Here is a 25,817-nt window from a genome sequence, read left to right on the forward strand (position 1 = left end):
AAAGACACATCAAGCTTATTACCTTTGGAAATCGGAAGATGTCCAGCAGTGCCATCAGCTCAGAACTGGCAGAAACCAGTGGGACCCAGGTACACCCATCTACTGTCCGGAGAAGTCTGGCCAGAAGTGGTCTTCATGGAAGAGTTGCAGCCAAAAAGCCATACCTCCGACGTGGAAACAAGGCCAAGCGACTCAAGTATGCACAAAGACATAGGAACTGGGGTGCAGAAAAATGGCAGCAGGTGCTCTGGACTGATGAGTCAAAATTTGAAATATTTGGCTGTAGCAGAAGGCAGTTTGTTCGTCGAAGGGCTGGAGAGCGGTACAATAATGAGTGTCTGCAGGCAACAATGAAGCATGGTGGAGGTTCCTTGAACATTTGGGGCTGCATTTCTGCAAATGGAGTTGGAGATTTGGTCAGGATTAATGGTGTTCTCAATGCTGAGAAATACAGATACTTATCCATCATGCAATACCATCAGGGAGGCATATGATTGGCCCCAAATTTATTCTGCAGCAGGACAACGACCCCAAACATACAGCCAAAGTCATTAAGAACTATCTTCAGCGTAAAGAAGAACAAGAAGTCCTGGAAGTGATGGTATGGCCCCCACAGAGCCCTGATCTCAACATCATCGAGTGTGTCTGGGATTACATGAAGAGACAGAAGGATGTGAGGAAGCCTACATCCACAGAAGATCTGTATTTAGTTCTCCAAGATGTTTGGAACAACCTACCAGCCGAGTTCCTTCAAAAACTGTGTGCAACTGTACCTAGAAGAATTGATGCTGTTTTGAAGGCAAAGGGTGGTCACACCAAATATTGATTTGATTTAGATTTCTCTTTTGTTCATTCACTGCATTTTGTTGATTGATGAAAATAAATGATTAACACTTCCGTTTCTGAAAGCATTCTTTGCTTACAGCATTTTTTCACACCTGCCTACAACTTTGGCACAGTACTGTGTGTATATATATATATATATATATATATAGTAATAAAGGTGTTATATATGCGCCCATCACGACACAGACTGACAACCGAGGCACGTTAAAATTAAACCAAGAGGATTTATTTTTCTTCAGCTGGGGGACACGTCTTCCCCGTGCCCCTCAGCCACAGCAGTCCCAAAAGCATAAAACCAAAACAAAAAGCACACTACTGTCTTTTACCACTACTCCTCCCGACACAGGCTCACAGAGTGGTGGCTGCTAGCCCCTTTTATAGCTCACCCGGAAGTGCTTCAGGTGCTTGACCACCTGCCTCCACTTGTACCTCCTGGTGTGGCTGATCTACGGCCCAGACGCGCACTGGAACCCTTGCAGCGCCTCCTGGTGGCCACCCCGGCTGTGGAGAACGCCATCTCCCACGGAGCCCTGCGGGTATCTGAGGCACCACAGTCACCCAGGGGGGCTGCCACCAAGTGGTCCAGGGGAGGTATTGTGCAGCCCATGCTTGCTCCCCTGGAACATATAGAGAAGGGGCATCCCGGCTGCGCATGGACCCTGGCCATCCGTCACAATATATATATGTAGACCCTTAAATCAGTACTTTGAAGAAATCACTTTGACAGGTATTACAGCTTTGAGTCTTCATGTGCAAGTCTCTACAAGCCTTGCACACATGGATTTGGTAGTTTATTCCATTGTTCTTGGCAGATCCTTTCAAGCCCTGTTAGATTGCATGGGAAACGCTGTAAACAGGCATCCAATCATGTAATCCTGCTAAGACGCCCCCCCATCACTATTACTCTAAATGCAAAACATGGGTAAGAAGAGAGGTGGAAAATTTTATTCTAAAAAAAGAAAAAGCAAGGGATGAAAAAAAGAGTGGAAAATATTTTAATTACTTCATCATGGCCAGCAACATGTAAAGAAGCTAACAATTTATAAGCAAAGAGACTACAGTAGAGTCAGAGTGTAGAAGTGGTCCACTCCATGGCCTGTATACTATGACTACTTAGAATGGCCACAAGCCAAGACAGTTTGTCAGAACACTCAGATTAACAGAAATTTTAAATGATTTTATTAAACAGTCACCACTCTGGTGAAGGGTAAATTGAAATTTTCAGAATATGGTTTTAATGTCTCCTGTTAAAAAAGATGACATCACAGATTTCTCTTTCCTTTAATGTCCTCTAGTTTAATGTAGTCGGCGATCTCAACTGTTTCATTCTTTATTTTACGAAGTTCTTAACTTTCAAGCACATGTTGAGGTGAGTTAGGATTAACAAATCAGGACTAAAGCTGAACTTTTTTACATGAACATTTTAGACTTTCATGCATTCATTTTTTTTAGGTTCAACAAAAATAGTTGGTGAGAGGCAGGAGGACAAAGAAACAGGGGGAACATTGGAGAAATACCTGGGAAAGCGCATCATCTCAACAGCCAATGGTTTTATGTCAGTGAGTATATCACGCAACTTACAAGTCAGTAGGGAATGTAATGTGTACAGGCACTGAAGGGCAGATGGGGCTGGGGGAATGTAAAGATGGTTGGTGTCTGGCAAATAAATAAAGGTCCAGGACCTTGGTGAAATGTCAATTCATTGTAATGCACACTCCACCTTCTATTCAGAAACTCCAGCTAATCTAATGTACTTCATAGGGAGGTGGTAGTGAACTGGACAAACTTCATACTAACTAATGGGGCCTGGGCAGGAAATTGAACCAATGTGTCTTGAGTTGTAAGACAACAATACTAACCCAAAAAATAGTTGTGGTAAACAAAAATAAGTGAATGATGGCACCACATAAAACAAAATTTTAGGTCTCATATAATGCTTTAAGTGGCTTCTTCCTTAGCATGCTTGTATTGAGCAGGTCGGTTCCAAAGCTCCATCCTCCTGAATGTCAAGGTCTGAAAAATACACCTCTTTCCAAGGACACCCACAGTTATAGTGTTTTGATTGGAAGGGCCGGGCCAGATGCCCTAATTGGGCATCTGCTCAGAGCTGCGTAGGGAAGAGACAAGACAGTCAATTCCCTTCTTTCTGGGAATGCTTACATTTTGTGTACTCTTTAATGTCAAGGTGTAAACTGATCTCTGCAAAGTAGTATAATTATGGATAATAATTATAGCCTTGGGAAATTAAGCATGCATTTTACTCATAATCACCGTTTTGAGAATCATATTTAACAGAAACCAATATGACACAAAGAATTATGAATATGTTTTGTTTCTTTTGGTACCAATCAACTAAATTACATTAAAATTTTTGCTTAAATGCAAAATATTAATCCATTTTTGAATGACATCTTATAAAAATGTGACAATGTCCCATTTCTCATGTGCAGAATGGTATCATAAAGCTCCTGATAATAAAAATGGTATTTAAAGGACAGTTGTCATAACACATTATTATGATGACTGAATTACATCCACCATAGGAAAACATGTCAGCTTAAACAAAACTTTTAATATACAGCATAACAGGAGCATGTGCCTAATAAAAGTCACTAACACATAACCAATCAGTATGAACCCAGGCTATGTATAGTTTACCGTACCACTAGCCATCTCAATAAAGAAATTTCTGGCAGCATTATCAACACCCACTGCAAAAACACAATTTTGTAGCATTTTAATGTTAATGATACTGAGCTTCTATTGCCTTCTATGTTTTTTGTTTGACACTTATTGGGATCTGATAATAGTATCCGAATATGATATGCTCATAAGTAGTGACTACAGGAAATCAACACAAATGAATGTTCTAATGTATGCACACTTAAAAGTGGCCTAAAAGGTACTTAATTGATTTAAAGTGGGTAAGGATATCAGTCGATTTGAAAGCATAACAAACCAGGGAGAATAAAGTACCCAAGACACAATTTCTTTAGGCATCAAGGGATTGAACATGCATTAAGGATATGTGTGGTGAATTATTGTAACAATATTGTGAGTACCCTAGATGAACACTTTACTATGATATGTAGAAAAAGGCATCAACAGGTTAGGAAAATGATGTGGCGTTTTTAAAGGATGACCCTGGAGAACCAAGCAAATTTGGTCTGAGATCCTCAGGGCTCAATGTTGGAAGATTTGTAGCTCAGTAGTATTGTTTGTTTTAGTTGTTACTAATTTTTTTAGAAATGCTGTGCTCTTTTTGGAATTGGCTGATGTATAATTTATTAACCTTACTTATCCCAGAATATATATTTGAAACCTAAACCCAGTGTATTCAAGGATTTTCCTTCTTCTTTGTTGGCAGTATTGTGGATGGTAGTTCCAATTACTGTTTGATTCTGAATGCTTTTATATTGGGGGGGGTGTACCTGTCAATATCATATCATGGGAAGGAAGCTGTTAATGTTTACAGCTACTTCTCAACAACATAGATTTTGGCTTTTTAGACGTCATAAAACTAACTTGCAGGAGCCCTCCCCATGGTTGGGTCCATTAATTAAGCCCCTCATGTAATGAAGAAGAGTAAAAAAAAAAAAAAAAAATGTATACAAGCAGTCAACACTTTTGAAGTCCCAGAACTGTGCAGATGCATTTCCAAAGTGGGCTGTGGACAAACAGGCCCTTCCCAGATGTAAGATGGTGGGGTTTAATACGTCCCATGCTCACATAGCCAGTTTCTAGGATCTACTACATCTTTTTGCTCCTACAGATGCATTTACTGTACTGTAATACCACAACTTAATCCACTCTCAGCATTTGTAAAGCAGAAAGATGTGCTGTGTTCTAGCACTTACACCTTTCAGAGTTTTTAAACTTCACCTTAATTATGAAAGAGAACAGGGATTAACTCAAAGAGAGCTCTATGGGTGGCACAAAGGTATCAGGGAACCAGTTTGAAAGGGTTACAGCTACTGTTATAAACTGTGCAAACTTTCCAGATTGAATACCACCATCATTTTGAACATAAACACTATGATTTAGCAGTTGACCCCCTGGTCATATACATCCTCGTCTCCCAATGTATCAACAAATATGCTCACTCATAAAAGCATAGCTTTCAAAAGTTTGTAAAGACTAGGAGAATCTTTTAGAACAGGAGCAGTGGAAAATTTGGATGCTACTTGTGTGTTGCCTTGTGTTCAGTTATTGCATTATAGTATTCCACAAATAAAAAATAATATATATATACCAGCACAGTAGGGTTGGGTAGTAAAATCTCTTAAGAATACAATTTAGAAAGAACACAAACTTAAGTACTTGATTATTTTCAGGAACGTGTAGTGTGGCTTATCACAACTAGCAAGTCCATTTTTAGCCACAGACCCTGACATTCACAGCCTGTTGAATGGCCCTGGATATCATCCAGAGTACAATCACAAGTTACTCAGATACATACCACTTTATTTCAAAATAGAATCGTCAAGGATAAACAATAGATTGTTTTGTGGTAAATAAACTGCTGCCAATGCAGTGTATAATCTTTTACGTTCGCAACAGGGTGAAGTCTGGTTACCTGCTTTACTCTGCTTTAAATGATGTCATTTTGTACTCAGAAAGTGAACACAAATCAGACTACTTTAGTTGATGTGGGTGAGTGCTGCTTGATGCTGTACTGGATGGATCATTAGTTATAAAATATTTCTCACTACTGCACAAATGGCCATCTGACTAGAACTGGGTATCTAATTTGCACACTCTACATGACTACTGTATCTGTTGTAATTCTGTGCTCACCAAGGGCCATTTGTTTTATCGTATTGCAGGAATCAGATGAGTTAACTCCCATATACTGTAGAAATTCTACTTTTGCATCTTGGTTTGGTCCATTTCTACATGACCCTGGCAGTATATTTTAACGAAGGGCCTTTGCTCAGCTTGCCAAGATCCATCTGCTTCCACCTGAATAATTGAGGTTTCAGGTGTCCTCCATAAAACAAAAACAGTGCTTGAGGACTTGGGAGAGGTTTCTAAAATTTTGATCTTTATGATTAAAGAGTCCTCCATAGTTACACACTGGATTTAGTCAAAAATATCTTGGATTTACTGTCACACTCCTCTTTAAAAATGAACAGGAGTTCTTTCAGGGCTCATTGGTCGGATCAATCAATTTTTTACAGTTTATATTTCTCTATATATGTTGCCATCAACATAAAGATCTAAAAAAGAAATAAAAAAATAGAAAAACAGCTGTAAAAGTGTAAAAGACAAATAACTCTGTGCTGCCTGTAAGGATAATGAACACATGACAGCAAAGGTTAAAAAAGAATATTACAAGGCGGGTAAAGAAAAATACTGCGGAAAAGGTGAAAGCAAAATAATTGCAAGCAAATACAAGTTTAACACCACTATTACAGCCCATTTTAATTCTTTATTTAAAAATATAAATATATAAAACCAAAACAATATTGATATTCAGCTACTTTATAAACATAAACAAACCAAACAGAAGAATACTCAAAATGTAAAAATTTATTGGGAAGCTTTTAATTAATAACCTATTAATCCCCAAATGGGACTGCAAATTCAAGACAGATCATCATTCACTCATGATAACTGTACAAAATTAAAACAATAGCCTGACTAGTCCCTAAGGTTAGCGTGGATTCACATATTAACATATTTAATGGTCAATCATGTACACAACACACTGACTAGGTCTAATGTTCAGGCACTGGAAACGTGATGCAGGGCCATTCGGCAATTACATTTTTACAACTTAAGGCAAGACTGGAAAAAAATACAAATACCAGATATGTGTGGTGTATTTGAATTGGGTTTCACTTTAACTTTCAATAATGTTTGGAAATGGATACAAAAATGAACACATTGATCCCAATGATACATGTGGTATGCCTAGATTAAGGGAAACATAGGCAAACTTTTTTTTTTCATTCATTTTTTTTTGCCGTTTCCTAATTTTCTATGCTGGGAAATTCACAGCATGATATAAATGTTTTATTTGAGCATTAACTGTTCAATATATGTAAACGGAATTTTACATATACTGTGAATGTAAGAGCTTACTCACTTTTAAGGGGATGAACATGCACTGCTCAGTTTGCAGAGTTTTAATTTTTAAATACAGCCTTAAGTTTCATAATCACACAAGCAAAAAAAATTATAATTTAAACAACTCCAACCTCCCAAAAGGAAAACACATTTTTTGCAAACGTTTTACATGCATTAATAATTAACTTACTGTATAATTAAATAACGTATTGAACTTCAATTTTGGTTGTCATTAATCTTGTACATGTAATGTTTAGGGGGTAACAATATTTAATTAATAAAAAAACCCTTCACTTTAGTGTTATTTTTTGTTTACAGTTTTACATCTAATACTACTGCAGATGAAAGAATGATTTGCAAAACAAAAAAAAAAAAAAGAAGGTATTTAGACATGGAAACCAAGGTCAAGGCTGTGTTACACTGCATGAATGTGTAAACTAATCCAGAATGCAGTTATTTTCAGGCTTGCTGTGATGCGCAGCACACTTAAAACCCTGTGGAGCCACCTCAGAATAGGATCAGTCAACGATTTTTAGGACATACATATAGTATACTGGAGATCAAATATTTGTAAATACAATTCATTATTATACACACTTTTTACTGTCACCTTTACAGACAGTACTTTAAAGAAATGGCTTTTTCTTCATTCCTATTAATTCCTCAGTTCAGCCAACCTGAAAGAGAAAAGCAAGAGAATTAATAACATCCATCCTTCTGTCCATTAACAGATACAATGCAGAGGCTTAGAGTACCGGGAAATATTCCATACTTGACATATTGAAAACTATATTTTTTGTTAACACATTTAACAGCTTTAACATTAGATGTCATTAAACTAAAATTCACTTTTATATTTTATTTATATGTATAACTTTGCTCATAAATATGTGATTCTCAAATGTTAGGCTTTAGCTCTTGGTGACCCATTAGATATATAAACTTTAGACCTTTGACAGGTTGTTTCTTTCTGTATAGCGGAGATCTGTGCCTTACCAGCACCATGTGTCAGTCAATATGGACAGCATTAATGGGCAAAGTTAGCCAACACAGCACATCATCTAATTAATGCCACCTGTGCCATGCCATTTAAAAGAGCTATGGGAGTTCAACACTTGGATACTGGTGATGTGTGTGAGTGAACTCTGCAATGGACTGGTAACCTGTCCTTTGATGCTTCCTTCTTGGTGCCTGATCATGCTTGGCTGCTGCTCCCCTTAAACCCAAAATTGATAAATGACTTTGTAAATGTTATGTGACAATACTTTAAAAACTTTCAAATTCTAATATTAAAAACATAAATCTTAATTCAGAGTTGCAATTGGTTATATAGAATTACAGAAAAGTATGAACAGCATTCAGTAACTTTAAACATGGCACTGTGTTAGGATGCCACCTTTGCCACAAGTAAGGATGTGACATTTCTGATCAGCTGTGTCGAAGAGCATTGCCAGGTCAGCCACAAACTCAGTGCAGGGCCACCTTGTGGTGAAGCACGTAACAATTGCCTGTCCTCTGTTGCATCACTCCAAACAGCCTCTGGAAGCAACTTAAGAAAAGAACTGTGTGTTGGGAGCTTCACGAAAAGGTGTTTCATGGCTGAACAAGTGAACACAAGCCTAACATCATTATGTGCAACGCCAAGAGTCGACTGAAGTGACAAACTGCCACTGGACTCTGGAGCAGTGGAAATATGTCATCTGGGGTGAGGAGTCACACTTAACTATCTGGCAGTGTGAGGGATGAATTGGGGTTTGGTGGATGCCAGGAGAATGCTACCTTCCGGGCGGCATAGTATCTACTATAAAATTTGGTGTAACAGAAAATGTTGTTGGAGGTGGTTTTTCAAGGTTTGGGCTTGAAGGGTACTTACTGCTAATGCTACAGCATACAAAGACATTTTAGACAAGTGTGTGCTTCCAAATTTGTCACCACAGTTTGTGAAATGCCAATTGTTTCTGTCCCATCACAACATAACTGTGCCCCTGTGCACAAAGGCAGGAACTCGAGTAGCATGCACGGAGCCCTGACCTCCAGCCCACCATCTGCGGGCCTTGTTTTCTTGTCTTACATCAGAACCTGATCACACAAATCCTCTTTTGGTTGAATGGGCAGAAATTTCCACAGACACTGCAAAGTTTTGTGGAAAACCCTCCCAGAGGAGTGGAGGCTGTTATAGCTACATATTTTCATGTTTTGTTTTTTAAATTTTCAACTATAGTTTGATTTTATTCAAATTTCAGAGTATTTATTTATTAAAATTTCAGTTTATTATATTGCTATATGGAATTACAATAAGAAATCTTAAGAGCCTGCTGATTGCTCTCTTTCCTCTTTCAGCAAGTACAAAAACAGAATCTTTGCTGGCGCATTATCCTTGGATCCCAGGTTGCCGAGTTTGCATATTCTCTTAGGATGTCACCCATCTCTTTTCCACACTCCAGATAAACTTTCAGGTTTCTGCACCTAATTGGGATTCTGAGCTACTCCACATGAGAAAGAGAAAATATGGGAGATGAAAAGTCAGCACTTAAATATAAAAAAAGTCTTTTGATCTTGTATTAGTTATTCAACTATTCTTTGGTCTCCAAAAATCAGTTGTGACAAAAATGTTCAGTATGAAAAGAAGGATAAACTTTGAGTGTGCTGGCACTCTCCAGTCTTCATGTTGTTTTTTTAAGCTTTGCAGAACCAGTTACAAAAGTTCCTTTTCATGGGAAGGCTGTCCCTTCTAACATGAATGGATGAAATATTTGAAACACAGAACCATAACTAATGGTAATGGCATACATCCATAATATTTAGAAGTGTTTGTTACCAATCAAAGAACTGACACCTAAGGATGCTGCATTAATGTAGGATACAGGAGGAATTTCAAAACCAACAATTATCTTGACCAACTATTAGCAAAGAACAATGAATGGAGAGAAGGCAACTCTGAACCTTCAGCAGATTTTTCCATTTTCTTCAATTTATTTTGGTTAATCATAACTGACATCTGTGTTTGTTTAACAGTACTGGTTTTACACTTCACTTTCTTACCAAAAATTTGTTAGATGGTTTTTACAATATGTGTAAGCAATGTATTTTATTGATTTTTAGCATATGACATTGATCTACAATTCTAAATAATTTAAAAACAGTTTACCATAAATATTGCTTAGTCAAAGAAACTAAAGAAGATGCCTCATACCAAAGAAAATTTAAAAACTGGACAACCCATATTTTATCTTCTTATCTGCAATACATATGTTGCATAGAAAAGCTTTCTGAAAGTTTCTTTTCTATTTTAATTTTCATTACTTTTGAACAGATTAATGTAGGATGCCTAATTACTGTATTCTTTTCAAGGTCACTGGGGCTGGAGCCTATTCCTGCAGTACTAGGTGTGAGGCGGGAACCTGCCCTTAAATGTATGTATATATTATGGTCTACTGTGTACAGCTGTGCAAAATACTGTACATACAGTATAAGCTGGCCCAGTTTAGTGGGCTGAAATAACAGAAGTTTCCTTCTCCCTGGAACAGTTTAAAAAGCACGTTTCAGTGTCCACTTTTGAAAGCTTAAGGAATAATCCACTTGAAAAGATACTTTTTTTTTTTTTTTTTTTTTAAAAAGTCTGCTACATTCCCCATGCTGTTTGAAGTGATGTCCAAAAAAAAAAAATACTCCGTGGACGACGCCTTTCCTATTATCTCTGAACTGGACTATGACTTGTCGGACTCAGATTTTGATAGAAGTGATCGAAAACAAATGTGAGGTTCCAGCTTCAGCTGATTGGTCTCCAGCTAGTTGTGATACTGACAATGTTCGCCAGGGAGGACTGCCTCTTAACAATAAGAATGCAATGCACTGCAACCGTGACTGCCGCTGCTGCTGCCCCAGCCGTGCAAAGACAGCCTGGCAGCAAGCCTGCCACTCATTCTTGATAAACTGACAGCCACAGCATTCAGCAACAGACGTTTTATGTTGATTTTTGTGTGAAACCATTATTTTTTTGGAAGAAATATTCAACCCTCAAAGAATTAAGCTTGACAGGGGCCTCATGACCTTCCAGAATCTGATGGATAAAATGCTTACGCTCTATAATACCTAGAAAACTGACTATCTAGATGATATTATTGTATATTTCAGAACCTATGACATACCTGGGTTGGCTTACAGATCTTAAAAGAAGCAGGCCTACACATCAACTATATGAAATGTTTTTTGGTTTAACAGAAACTAAATATTTTAATTATGTTGTAGGCCAAGATCAAATCAAGCTACAAGGCTGTCCTCATCCCAGCACAAAAAGGAAAGTGTACACTTTCCTTGGACACATGGGATATTCTGGAAGGTTTGTAACTCTGCTTTCAGAAAGCTGGCCAATTCAGTGTTATATAACTAACAGAGAGAACAGGCATTCCAATACCTAGAGAAGGCCCCAACTGCTGAACCAAGTTTAATTGCTCCTGACTTTTCTTCATCTGGCAGGGATCCCAATCTTTGTTCCACAGAGCATATAACAGAAGGGCTTCAATTCCATTTAGATAAAAACATGCACAATAGTAAATTACATTTTGTTATAATCCACAGCAAAATCAATGACATCTTCTGTTTGTCTATTATTATTATTTCAAATAGCTGTTACCAGCTACCTAAAATTATGTTTATTCACCTCTGCCAGCACAGCAACTGCTTCCACTGTTTGAGAGCTCTACTACACATAACCATGCCATTCCACCTGAAATACAAGTTGTCTCTGTGCATTGGTTCAAAGTAACGGACTGATCAGAGAGAATTGCACATCAGATCAGATCAGAAGCGTCTACCTCCCCTTGGTCAAAATGTACCTGCTCTTACGAGTGCTATAATTTACATGTCTTCACAGTTCAGTTTCCCATATGATGAAATAATAATAATACATTTTATTTATATAGCAGCTTTCCCACCCTCAAGATCCAGTTAAGAGGGCTTTTCAACAGAAGACATGTAATAGATTTTCCCTCTTTTGCCATACAATCATCTTTATTCAGTAAAGGTTCAGATAATCTAGTGTTTCACTCGCAATTTAAATTGAGCTACTCATGGGTCATTTCTGTGGCATTATATCTTAACCACATAAGCATATTTGTGGGTTCATTTGGGCAGCCACAATATGCTCATTTATGTGCGCAAAAATTGAATATGATTTGTGATGGACATATTTGTAAAAATGAACATTTTGTATTATTCAGGAATCATTCCTGCTTTGAACCCTATGCCCTTGTTGGGTTAGGCTCCAGCTCCCCTGTGACTCTGTGCTGTATAAAAACAGTTTAGTAAAATGGATGGATGGATAGATGCATATAAATTATATTCACTGTCAAATGTATTCAATTTTAAAACATCCCACTTACATGAGAAGTACACCCCACTACCAGTATCATAAATGTTTTTCCTTATACCTCCTGGAAAGCTGGTCTTCCTTATCCTGGGAACGTGTTGAGGTCTCCCCTATAGATGTGGTACCAGCAGGTAGTTGGTTTAATTGGTCCATCACTTCCAGGCCACTTTCCTCTGCAATCTGCATAATTAAGCTATCTACTTGTTCTTGTGGCGTGGTCAAGGTTGTTGCTGAGCTCATGGAGTCCTCCATCACCTACAACATAAAAAAGCAGAGATCCTTAATTCACCCATCAGCCACAACATTAACACTGCTGACAGATGAAATGAATAACTTTTATTATCTTGTCACAATGGCACCTGTCAAGGGGTGGAATATATTAGGCAGCAGGTGAACAGTCAGTTCCCAAAGGTGATACAGTGGAACCTCGAGATACGATCACCTCTGTATACGAGAAATTCAAAATACGAGGAAAGTATGAGCGAAAAATTCAGATCTAAATGCGAGCATTGGCTCGCGCCACGAGCCAGGCTGTGGGTATAGCTCGCGGCTTAGCGAGGGGGCGTGGTAGCAGTTGCGAGCCGCGATCTGCGGTGTCTGCGTTTCTCACTTAAGTGCACAGGTGGGAAACTGCCCACATCCATGATTGTTCCTGTGGCTGATGGGCTGCAGCTATATAGAGAAGCGCGAGCCGGTTAAGGGGGAGAGAAAGAAAGAAAGAAAGAAGAGAGCGCGCGCGCGCGAAGGCAGGCAGGCGGTGCGGGAGAGCGAGCGAGCGAGTGCAGGCTCACGTGTAGCTGAACAGTGAGCTGAACAGGCGAGCCAAACAGCAGAAGCAGGACGGTGTAGAGAAGGTCAGCTGCATTAAGAGTGTCTCGCCTGTTGCAGAGCCCGCAGGTGAGACGCTAACAGAGAAGAAGCACCGGGGATTGTCATCTGTTTTTTAAAGACTGCATCCTTTTGAGGTTTTAACCTCGTGTTAAAGGATTGTTATTCTTGTGTATTTTAAACCTCCACTTCACAACTGTTTTAAGGATTATTTATTTAAAGATTTATTGAATGCTCTACTGCACTTTGGACATCTGTTTTGATTCTTTTAATAATCAGTTATATTATTTACCAGTGTTATTTATTAAAGGTAGACTACAGTATATATAATTTATCAGTGTTATTTGTTAGGAAAATTGATTTTTATGTTAATATATTTGGGGTGCGGAACGGATTAACTGGATTTCCATTATTTTCAATGGGGAAGTTTGTTCTAGATACGAGAAATTCGCTATACAAGCTCAGTGCTGGAACGAATTAAACTCGTATATAGAGGTTCCACTGTATACTGAAAGCAGGAATAATGGGCAAGTGTAAGTATTTGTGCGAGTTTGACAAGGGCCAAATTGTGACAGCTAGATGACTGAGTCAGAGTATCTTCCAAAAAGGCATGTGGAGTGAAGGCTAGCCCATCTGGTCCGATCAAATGGAGTACAAATTTTTGAAAAACTTTATGCTGGCCATGAGAGAAATGTGCCAGAGCACTCAGGGCATCTCAGCTTGAATGCTCATGCTGACTCCTGTTCACTGCTGAAAGCGCCCAAAATGGGTATTTGACTGTCAGAACTGGACCATGGAGCAATGGAAAAAGGTGGCCTGATCTGATAATCACGTTTTCCTTTAGATCATATGGATAACCACGTGCATGTGCGCTATTTACCTTAGGAAGAGATGGCAGCAGGATGCATTATGGGAAGATGGCAAGCCAGCAGAGTCACTGTTCTGCTGGGAAACCTTGGGTCTTAACATTCATGTGGATATTACTTTGGCATGTACTGCCTAATCAAAGATTGCTGTAGACCACATAAACCCCTTTGTGACAATGGTATTCTCTGATGGCGGTGACCTCTTTTAGCAGGACAATGCGCCATGTCACACAGGTAAAATTGTTCAGGAATTGTTTGAGGAACATGACAAAGAATTTAAGGCGTTTCCCCAGATCTCAGTCCAATCAAGTATCTGTGGGATGTGTTAGAAAAACAAGTCTGATCCATGGAGGCCCCACCTCGCAACTTTCAGGACTTAGCAGATCTGCTATTAATGTCTTAGTGCCAGATACCACAGGATACCCTCAGAGATCCTGTGGAGTCTATGACTCGATAAGTTAAAGCTATTTTGGTGGCATGAGGGAGACCTACATAATATTAAGCAGATAATTTTAATGTTATACAGTTACATACAAATCCACCATATGTTTCAAGATATTTCCTTTAATGTCACATAACATTTTGGGATTGATAGAACAAGCATAACTAGAAAAGTTATTATACCTGAGTAAATGTTTAACATAATCTTTATGGTATTAACTGTACATTTTGTTAACAGTTTAAATTTGTATTTCAGTACATGAGAATACAGACAGTGAAAGAAGGGCGGGAAAATGGTACAAGGATGAATGTCTTAAAGCAACAGTGAAGTATGGTGTCTGTTTTCGACTGCATTTCCACAAACGGCTTTGGAGATTTGATCAAAACTGATAGGCCCCTCACTTTTGAGAAATATAGGCAGAATCTCATCCATCAGATCTAATTATGCAATTTTCATTATGTTACAACTTCTTAAGTTTATTACATAGAGAATTCACAAAAAATTCTTTTTGTTGCCGATAGATGGCAGCACCTGCCCTGCATTCGTTTATTGCAAGATATTTCGAACAAATCTTTTGTCTTGCATTGTTTTCCTGCATTGCATTAAAAGTTGCATAATTAGATCTGGACCACCCTATATCAGAGAAACATCTGATGGGTCCTAAGGTCATTTTGCAGAATGACAATGAACCTACACACATGGACAAAAATCATAAAAAGCTATATGTAGCAAGAAGAGAAACAAGGAATCCTACAACAGATGGTACGGCCCCAACAGAGCTCTGATTTCATCATCGTCAAGCCAGTGTGGGGTTGCTTGTAGAGACAGAAGCAGGTAAGACAGCCAAAATATTGACTGCAACTGTGTCAAGTTTTACAAAAGGCTTGGAACAACCTAACACGTAGTACCTTCAGAAACTGCAGAGAATAAAAAGGGTGCTTACACCAAGTACTGATTTCATGTATGTTTTTGTTTCTGTCTTCTGCATTTCCTAGGGGGTTCAGTGACAAAAACTACTCATGGCATTATTTGTAAAAACAGTCCCACAATTACAGCATTTTATCATTTTTCTCTCTCTATATATATATTATATATATAGGTACAGTGGAACCTCGGGTCACAAACATCTCAGACCACGTATAAATTGGGTAACGAGCAAAAAGTTCGGCAAACTTTTGCATTTGTTCACGACCACACACTCAGATGATGAACAAGCCAGGTTCCCTTCCGGTTCATACGCGCTGATGATCTCCGCACGTGTTCAGTCTCTCCCTGTGCATTCCCTGTGCAGCAAGGGCGAGAGAAAGAGTGAGCGAGCGAGCGAGAGAGAAAGGGAGGGCTGGCCGCATAAAGCCGAGAAGGCAGTTATAGAATTGACCGGGCTTGTTTTTAAAGAGACTGATTCTAGCATTGTTTTAACCTTGTTGTATTTAATGAAGACTTTTTTCTATTGGATTTTAACCTCCACTTCACTTCTGTTTACAGCGATCGGTCCGTAGGGTGCATTGTTACTTTTCTTGGTTGTTCATTAAATTACGGATTTTTCAAATGTTCATGTTTTTCCCTGTGCTTAAAACTCATAAAAAAAAAAGTGTTTACAGCAGTGGTTCGTAAGGCTATAGCGTGAATTCTTGCAATGTTCCTTTTCTCTGTTCAAGGTTTTCTAAGAGTTATTCAATGTTTTTACATTTAGTTTACTATTATACTTAACTATTTTTGTGCTTAAAAATCTTTAAAAAAATATACATACAGTTCGTACGGTCTGGAACAGATTAATTGTATTTACATACAAATCCTATGGGGGAAATTACTTCGGGTCACGACCAAAGTTTTGGAACGAATTACAGTCGTGACCCGAGGTTCCACTGTATATAGACACACACACACCATTGGTGAAAATTTTTAGTGAATAACCTGAACTGGTAAAATTTTAAGTTGTACATAAAGGCCTTTTTCAGGGAACAAGTAATGGATTAATGGCTTACAAGCTTTTCTGCAGCAGTGGAAGTGAGCTGAGCCTTGAAAGTTGATGCAAACAATTCCTACAGGTGTACCAACTTTTGCTGATTTTATACTGACAAAGGGCTTGTAAATATACAGTGAGCAATACAGGAACAAACTGTGTTGCTACACACTCTGAAGCATATACACACAGCATATGTTTATATATTTACATTAAAATGCAGCCATTAGTTGCCTTTTTAAAGGAGCAGGCCATTTGTGTTAACAAGTAGAAGTGCCTAATAAGGCAATGCCTATGTGCATTCCACACTAATGTGTAAAGAACACTAACAACTATGTGGAAAAAAAATTTGTCTTTGAATGTTCTTTGGAAATCAGGTGCCAACCATTCCCTACTGCAAACTCAATGCACTCACAGAAATTTTAATAGATGTATTAATAAGTGCAGAAACAGCTTATGTGGCAGAAACGAAGTGCAGGTGGTTTTCATCTGAAGAAAAATTAAAGGAGCAGTACAATGCATTTAAAAAAAAAAAAAGTCTAAAGTTGTATAAAGATGCATTCCAGAAAATTTAAATCACGTTCCAAGCATTAAAATTCAAAATTTCACTTTGTCACCTTTCTATCCCATTCTAAACACTCAAGCTATGAAAGAGCAACATAATTGGTATGGGGCAATGTAGAACCAAGGTGTGAAATATCATTTTGGGTAGTGATTTTCCAAATTAACTCTTAGGACCCCAGAACGCCTCCAAATCAAAACTATAGAGTTCTCTAAAAGTAAATTCTTTAAATAAGCTATGGTGTTCTAGCCTCGCAGTTAGGAGACCCGGGTTCACTTCCCGGGTACTCCCTGCGTGGAGTTTGCATGTTCTCCCTGTCTCTGCGTGGGTTTCCTCCGGGCGCTCCGGTTTCCTCCCACAGTCCAAAGACATGCAGGTTAGGTGGATTGGTGATTCTAAATTGGCCCTAGTGTGTGCTTGGTGTGTTTGTGTGTGTCCTGCGGTGGATTGGCACCCTGCCCGGGATTGGTTCCTGCCTTGTGCCCTGTGTTGGCTGGGATTGGCTCCAGCAGACCCCCGTGACCCTGTGTTTGGATTCAGCGGGTTGGAAAATGGATGGATGGATGGTGTTCTAAACCATTCAGTGCTCATTACTGAATTTCCTACAAAATAGGCTAAAATAAGAATTCAGAAAGTGGTAATTGTTAGGGTGTTTCCTTTTATTTTCAATTTCTTTATCCTTGAAATGGCAAGATTGTGTCCTTCATGTCTTTAATTAACTACATCTGCAGCGCTGGTCTGTGGCAGGGTAGCTTTAATAACATTTCATTTGTCCAGGTTCAGAATGAAGAAAAAAAAAAAAATTCTCTGCTCATATATTCTGGATTTACTTTTAAAAACTTCAAAGAGAAGAATGAACATGTCACAAATGGTTTTGCTGTTGTTGAAGTGAGCACTGGTCAGAACGACAAGGTAGCATGGATTTCAGTTGCAGACAGCATATCCTTGTGCGATGTAATCAGTTTATATAATATCCTATTTGTTCCTTACTGATAACATTCTCTATAGGTAATTTATTGTACAATCCATTCTACGCATACATATACATATATACAAACACACACACACACACATATATATATACATATACATATATACATACACACACACACACACAAACACTAGGTGGCTTTGCCCCCTGCTCACTTCGCTCGCCCACCCCCCTTCCAGCCCTCCCCAACCGGGGCATGCTACACACCAGCTACTTCATGTCTATGCCTCTCACATTATGAGTGAGTAAGTAAATAAATAAAGAAAATATCTTACTTTGGAGGGTGGCATGCTTTTAAATGCACTAATATAGGCCAAGTAGAAGACAAAAACTAGAAAACAGCGATATCGTCTAATCATGTCACACTTTAATAATTTAGGATTAATTCATAGTTAAGAATAGCAAAAAAAAAAACAACAAAGATAAGCTTGCGGGAGCAATTTAAATATTATGACTAAGCAGAGCCTAAAGAATAGACTTAGGTGTAGAATTAATGTCACATTGAGATAAGTTGATTTCCAAGACAGGGTCTTCTTCAGCAATGATACTAAATATTTTGCTCCATGAAAACAGAAATTTCACTAAAGTATTTTTTATGAAGTAGTCAGCAATAAGCCAATGACTACTAGACTAAAAAGCAGAGTGTATAGCAGATGTAGTAAAAAGAGGCTATTGGGACACACAAAATTTATGGCAGCATTCCCCAAGCAGTAAGATTATTTGCAGACTGCTTGCTTCTAGCTTTTAGGAGGTGTCAGTTGGTCAGGCAATACTGTCAATTTATCAAATAAACTAGCTGTGCTACTCATCTAAGACAGGCTGAAATCTAAGTAATCAACATATACCTCTGTGTTAAAGTTTCTAGTGCACCATGCAGTGCATTTGTTTATGTTATATGCTATTCAATATGGGAGTTGTAAAAGCAGTGTTAATGTTTGTAATGTGGCATCCATTGGAATGACAAATGCAATGTATATGTCTATTATATGCCATCTGGTATGGGAATCAAAAAAAAAAAAAACTTAATGTTTGTGATGTGATGTGCCATGTACTAAAATTACAAATGTATAGCATTTTATTACTAAAATGTATTCCATCTTTTGGAATAACAGAAAAATAGCACTCGGACAGACACATACACACGAACACAAGTCTCCTTACTGCGAAGAAGCAGTGCTTACCACTACACCACCATGCTGCCCCCTTTAAATAAGGTGGATTTTAAAAAGGCATTCATGGAGTAACATTCACTTGGCTTCAGGAACTTAACTGACTGGAAACTGAGTGATTTTAGTTTTTTTAGATACTTCATCAAAGAGGCAAGTATCACGTTTTTACTTATTACAAATTTTTGTAACACTGAGGTATGTACAAAAGTAACAGGCAGGCATAATAGAATGCAATTACATGTGTTAGTAAAATATATTAAATACATGCTTTTTTACGAGTACAGTTAAAAATGTAGCCCAAGTAGGTTTGTGAAGGCTTCATAGCAGATTCCAATTCAAGTAATCTGAAAATACCATTAATTGATATCTTACTGTTAGTAGTTGGTTGTAGTGGGTCTTTAATCAATTGTAGTATAAAGTTCTCAAACACTGCATTTTTGAAGTCCCTGATGGAGACTTGAAATCTCTATTGAAGTCTCTAGATAAAATTCCTACTATGATGCAAGGTTGGAGCTTTGCCGATAAATTATAATGTCAGAGAAATGTTTAATCATTACAATGTGCAGATAATGCAACTGTGAGGTTGTTTTAGCGTAATATAAATACAGAGTACATTGTTATTCACTCCATGCTTACAGAGTGATGCTAACATAATTCATTTTCTCTTACATTCATGTCTAGACAGATTTTTATTTTAAACATTCAGTTAATTTATCCCCAGTATCAAGAGAAATGAGCTGGGGTACAAGTGATGTTGTATTATGGTCTGTTTTACTATCAGCAATAGCTGTCAGACAAGTAAAAGAGGAAAATACACGAACTATACAAGAAACAGTAACCTCTCTTAAAGGTAAACTTGAAACAGTAAACTAATCTGTAATTGAGGTTGCACAGAATGTTTCTCAGTTTTAAGATAGAGGAGTTTGAAAATTAGCCAATGCTTTTCAATGGAAGATTTTGAAATTTCAAAAATTTGCACAATGCACTCTGCTTGAGTTAACAGAATTAAAACTGAACTTCCCTAACAAAGTTTCTTGAATGAATGAAGACAGCCTTGTAGTTAACATGAATATATATTCATTAGCCTGAAGTACCTTAAAAAAAGTCTGCTAACACCCATATTACTGGAAATATTATACTGTTTTATTACATTTGTAACTAAAAATTCATAAATATTTTTGACAAGCATTAGTTCTGAGTACTGCAATTTCCAGATGTCCCATTTATGAAGTATGTCATGTTCTTTTTAAAGTATTAGTTTTGACTTGGGATTAAAAGTACCATATTCAGTGTCTGCTTTACTAAGAATTTGAGAAAGACTTATCTATTTCTGATAAGATTAATTTAAGGCATGTAACACACTCCGAGGAAAAAGTCAAGATTATAAACAAAGATGTACAATTTAGCTGAAGAAAGTATTCCAAACGTTTTATTATTTTTACAGCATGGATCAATGCTGTATCTAAATTAGATTTTTTTTTTGCCATTCTCGAACAAAAATGACTAAATAATGTAATTTTTTTTTCTAAAAAATATCCAAAATTATAAATTCAACTATCAAGGAACAGTATTTACTACAGGCTTTTAAAAAAGTGCAAGACAAAATAAACACGATAAATGGTTTATAGCATATAGAATATTGTATACTATGCTGTATTTTAGCTCAGCTTGAGTTGTTAATGTACAGTAAAGAAAAATGAAAGCACAATGACATCATGGCCACATGCAAACATTAAAAAAGAACTCTAAAGCTTTTTACAGCTAAGATATAGAGCAAAATATCTGTCACTTAAATGAAAAATGAGTCTAGTTAAACTATTTATTAATATTTATAGTTGAAGTCAGAAGTTTACATCCACTTAGAGTGAATTCTTTAAAATTCACTTTAAACCCCCTCCACAGATTTAACACTAACAAACTACAATTTTGGCATATTGTTTAAGACCTGCTGGAAAAAAAATAATTTTGCCCTGCACAAAGTAGATGTCTTATAAGATATGCCCAATTTATAGTTTCTTACTGCAAAATCTGTGGAATGGTTATAAAATGAGTTTAAACAATTCAACATAAGTTTATGTAAACTTCTGACTTCAAATGTAATACACCATTCTTCACTCTCCAAAGAACAGCAGAGCTTAAAACGCAGCTTTCATCCCTGAAAAGGTTGCGCACCCTTGTGGTCAATAAAGATGATGGACTTTTAAAACTGAACATAAATGAATACTCCACCCAAAAATGGCAATTTTTATATGTTGCTTATTCCATGTAGTTTGTAGTGATGGTGGAGAAAACAAATAACCATGTTTTCATGCAGAATGGAGATAAAAATGTTCTTGATACAGAATAAGTCTACAGTAACCAACACTGGACAATAACAAACAAAATCAAAAAGGTCCATGAGGGAAAAAAAAAAACCTCACATTACTTGAGTCACTCAATGTGACACGTGAAGTCTGCCAGTCATATGCTCACAATATCCCAAGCAAATGTATTTTTACTAAAATACTGCTAAATAAGACACTTCTGGTATACAATTTAAAGCATTTGAATTGTAGACCAGCCTCCTGTCATTAGTCATATTAATATCTATACCCACACCTGGAGTACTTTATTATTATTTAGGAACAGGCAGTAAAACTGCACGGATGAATTGACATTCTGTTTATTGAAGCATCTCAGAAATGTACAAGTCTGAGACTTATTCTCTTCCTGATAATGTTTCACTTGCTTTTATTTAACATTTAATCCTTAGTTGTGCACATCTCCTAGTGAACTTTGCACTGTGAAGCACAATGTTAGCCAATGAATAAGCTCTTATTGGTGTAGACCAGGGGTAGGCAATGTCAGTCACGGAGAGCCTCAGTATCTGCAGGTTTTTGTTTCAACCCAGTTTCTTAATGAGAAGTCAATTATTGCTGATGAAGCACTTATTGCTTAAGTTACATTTTAATGCTTCATTTTATTGGTCTTGCTTGTTAAGGTTCACCACCCTTAATTGCTTATTTCAATCTTAAAAAGCAGCATTCAGTGTTTTAACGGCTCCTTATTAGCAAAAAGATGTAAATGACAAAGCAGCCAACAGTTCTCCATCTAGCTTGTTTCTATTTACATCTGTGTGTTCATCATGCACGGTTTGATTTAATAAAAATTTAACGATCCATTTTAGGCTTCAAATCGTTTGAATGATATCCTTGAAAAGGAAAAAATCTATGATATAAGAACCTTACATTGCAGACTAACAAGCCATAGAATTCAATAAGGTCCAAGACTGGCAAAAATTGGTTTCTAATTAAGCAATTGGGTTGGAATGAAAACCTGTAGCCACTGCGGCTCTCCAGGTCCGACATTGCCCACCTCTGGTGTAGACTCATGACCAACTAATCGAGGGTGGATTGGGGGTGCTGAAGGTCTAACAGAAAATGCTCTTGTGAACTCAAATGGAAGTGATTTATTCAAGAATATTATAATAAAAATACATGTGTTACAAACATATAACTCAATGGTGCCTCATGTGGATTATGTGACACGAGTAACAGAACATGTTTTCACGTACATTTGATATTGTTTGCTGTTGATCAACATTGGCCATGCTAGACATGCACAAGTTTTTTTTTTTTTTTAAAACTCTGATCTACATGGAAACATGAAATAATTTTTTTCTCAGCTATTACTACAAACTATATGTAGTAACAAATATATATAGATATATATATATATATATATATATATATATATATATATATAATTTAAAAACTTTTAGGTACAGAATTCCTTTATTTGTCTTTTAATTGGAAGAATGGAGTTTCTAATTCACTGTACTAGATCTGGTTATTATGCATTCAGTGCCAGTACAGGTAGAATGGCTGTTTTGCCTGCATTCACACTAAATTTGGCTTCATTTTAAATGAGCCCCAGATAACTAAGAATGAAGTTTTCTATATACCAAATTATCTTTAAGTCTAACTGTACCCTACCAACTGTGCTCAAGGTCCCTCTACCCACAAACCATATGAAATAATTTCTTGATAAGAAAAGGCCTCCATTTTTGATGCCCTCATTTCTTTAGCTTAACTTATGGAAGCATTAGACCCCTGAGATTAGTAATGTACCAGAATAAATGTTCTTATTATGGAAACAAATGCTCTTCTCCTCTTCAATATGATCAATGAAGCTATTTAATCCTGTTATTTAAAACCAAGAAGTCATAACCTTACTTTTAAATCAAACCAGCTATCAGCCAAGGTCACTGCCCGTACATTGTCACTTGTAAATAATCCATACTAACCAGTCTGACTTTATTTTTTTGGTTAGCATCCAACAACATGACAACAGATCTTACACATTACACTGCATCCGTAGTTATCCCAGCTTCTCTTTTTCCCCTGGACATGGATAAGCCATCCAATTGTATAAACTGGCCTTTCTTATGGCAGCACATGCATAGAATGGGCTTTGATGAGATGTTTAAATGTAAATTTGATTGGGACTTCATACTCTTCTCCCGACTCCTGACAAGTTATAATTTGCATTCCTTTCCCATTACTAGAGAAGCCAGGTAGTGCTGCTCCATTTCCCCTTCTTAAATTATCTCTCAAGTTACTTACAATTGCCATGCAAAACTCACAACTTATAACACTGATTATAATTACCCTAAGTTCTTGTCTATAAGCCGCGGCTTATCTAAGGAAAAAAGTTGTGAAAATGAAAAAATAGAATATCGGCTTATACATAAGTCCGGCTTGTACAGTAATCCCTCCTCCATCGCGGGGGTTGCGTTCCAGAGCCACCCGCGAAATAAGAAAATCCGCGAAGTAGAAACCATATGTTTATATGGTTATTTTTATATTGTCATGCTTGGGTCACAGATTTGCGCAGAAACACAGGAGGTTGTAGAGAGACAGGAACGTTATTCAAACACTGCAAACAAACATTTGTCTCTTTTTCAAAAGTTTAAACTGTGCTCCATGACAAGACAGAGATGACAGTTCTGTCTCACAATTAAAAGAGTGCAAACATATCTTCCTCTTCAAAGGTGTGTGTGTCAGGAGCACAGAATGTCACATAGATAGAGAAAACAATCTCTAGCAAACAAATCAGTGGTGCTGTTTGGCTTTTAGGTATGCGAAGCACCGCGGCACAAAGCTGTTGAAGGCGGCAGCTCACACCCCCTTCGTCAGGAGCAGGAAGAGAAAGAGAGAGAGAGAGAGACAGAGAGAGAGAGAGAGACAGGGACAGAGTTTGTTTTTCAGTCAAAAATCAATACGTGCCCTTCGAGCTTTTAAGTATGCGAAGCACTGTGCAGCATGTCTTTTCAGGAATAAGCTTTACAAAAGATAGCAACGTGAAGATAATCTTTCAGCATTTTTAGACGAGCGTCCGTATCGTCTAGGTGTGCGAACAGCCCCCCTGCTCAATCCCCATACGTCAGGATCACAGATAGTCAGCGCAAGAGTGAGAGAAAAGTAAGCAATCTAGCTTCTCAGCCATCTGCCAATAGCGTCCCTTGTATGAAATCAACTGGGCAAACCAACTGAGGAAGCATGTACCAGAAATTAAAAGACCCATTGTCCGCAGAAATCCGTGAACCAGCAAAAAATCCGCGATATATATTTAAATATGCTTACATATAAAATCACAATTTAAATGACCGCTACGCGCGCGTGTTGACTTGGCGACGCCCAGAGCAGAAAGAACGCGCTCCGGCCGCTCCAACCGCGCCATGCGGGGAGTGAGAGAGACGCCAATATCTCACACTCTCTCCCCCCTTAAAGAAATTAAATGGGTGCGAGTGAGACCACTGACCTCCCTCCCTTCTATTAGTTATAGGTTATAGTACGTTCGGCTTATCCATGAGTCCGGCTTATCTATGATACGATTTTATTTTAAAAATTCGTATGATTTTTGGTCTCCGGCTTATACATGAGTCCGGCTTATAGACAAGAACCTAGGGTATCAATACCCATCGTAAAATATCTTCATATGCAGATCATGTCCTTCTTTATTTAGGTAGTGTCCCATTCAAAATTTGTGTTTAAAATTTATTCAAGGAATTTAAAATCTTGCTAAGATACAAAACTAACTCTACAGTAAAGTTCTTCTCTTTTAAAGGCCCCTGTTTCAACGCCTCCTTCCCCTCATTCATCTTTGTGACAAATAATATCTGATATTTTATAAGTGGATATATCTGCCTCAGTCACCAATAAATCCTCTAATTACAACCACTGTGTCTTCTCTAATGGAAAAACCTCCACTAACAACAGTCTCTCACTCTACTTTCAATCTGGTCTTGCCATTATCAAAAGGAACCCTGAACCTCATTTTAATCAAATAAACATTATGGTCACTCTCTATTGTCTCATTAAATACTAGACTGAAGTCAGGTTATTGACTTTCAAGTATTTGCAGAAGAAACCTCGCCATAAGCAATAAATCCTAGTTCACAACAGACTGCATGCTGAGGAACCTTCACCTTCCGCCTTTTTTAGCCATGGCTATGTCCTCTTTACCACCAACCTTTGTAGCTTTTCACCGTCATTGAGTACTCCAATACTTCTTCATTTTTCTTTCAAGGCATGCATTTGCTTCTCTATGTGTAAAACTTTTCAGGGTCTACATGGGAAATATTTTGTCAAATGCCATCAGTGTGTTGCCATGTGGAGGAGTTCCTGGCATCTTTTGGAAGACAACATACAAACACATCTATCTTCTGC

General features: G+C 37.6%; 1 protein-coding gene across 1 annotated transcript in view; it reads right to left on the minus strand.

Annotated features, from left to right (window-relative positions):
• Positions 1-6,360: 6,360 nt before the first annotated feature.
• The window catches only part of chmp1a (charged multivesicular body protein 1A), a 39,425-nt gene continuing 19,968 nt past the window's right edge, over positions 6,361-25,817 (minus strand). Inside the window, exons 6-7 of the mRNA XM_028809876.2 lie at positions 12,348-12,541; positions 6,361-7,595 (exon numbers count right to left, since the gene is read on the minus strand). Of these exons, the coding sequence (XP_028665709.1) occupies positions 7,574-7,595; positions 12,348-12,541 (216 nt within the window). The 3' untranslated portion in view covers positions 6,361-7,573. The remainder of the gene's footprint in view (positions 7,596-12,347; positions 12,542-25,817) is intronic.

Source organism: Erpetoichthys calabaricus, chromosome 9 (genome assembly GCF_900747795.2).
Source record: "Erpetoichthys calabaricus chromosome 9, fErpCal1.3, whole genome shotgun sequence".
NCBI classification, from domain to species: Eukaryota; Metazoa; Chordata; class Cladistia; order Polypteriformes; family Polypteridae; genus Erpetoichthys; species Erpetoichthys calabaricus.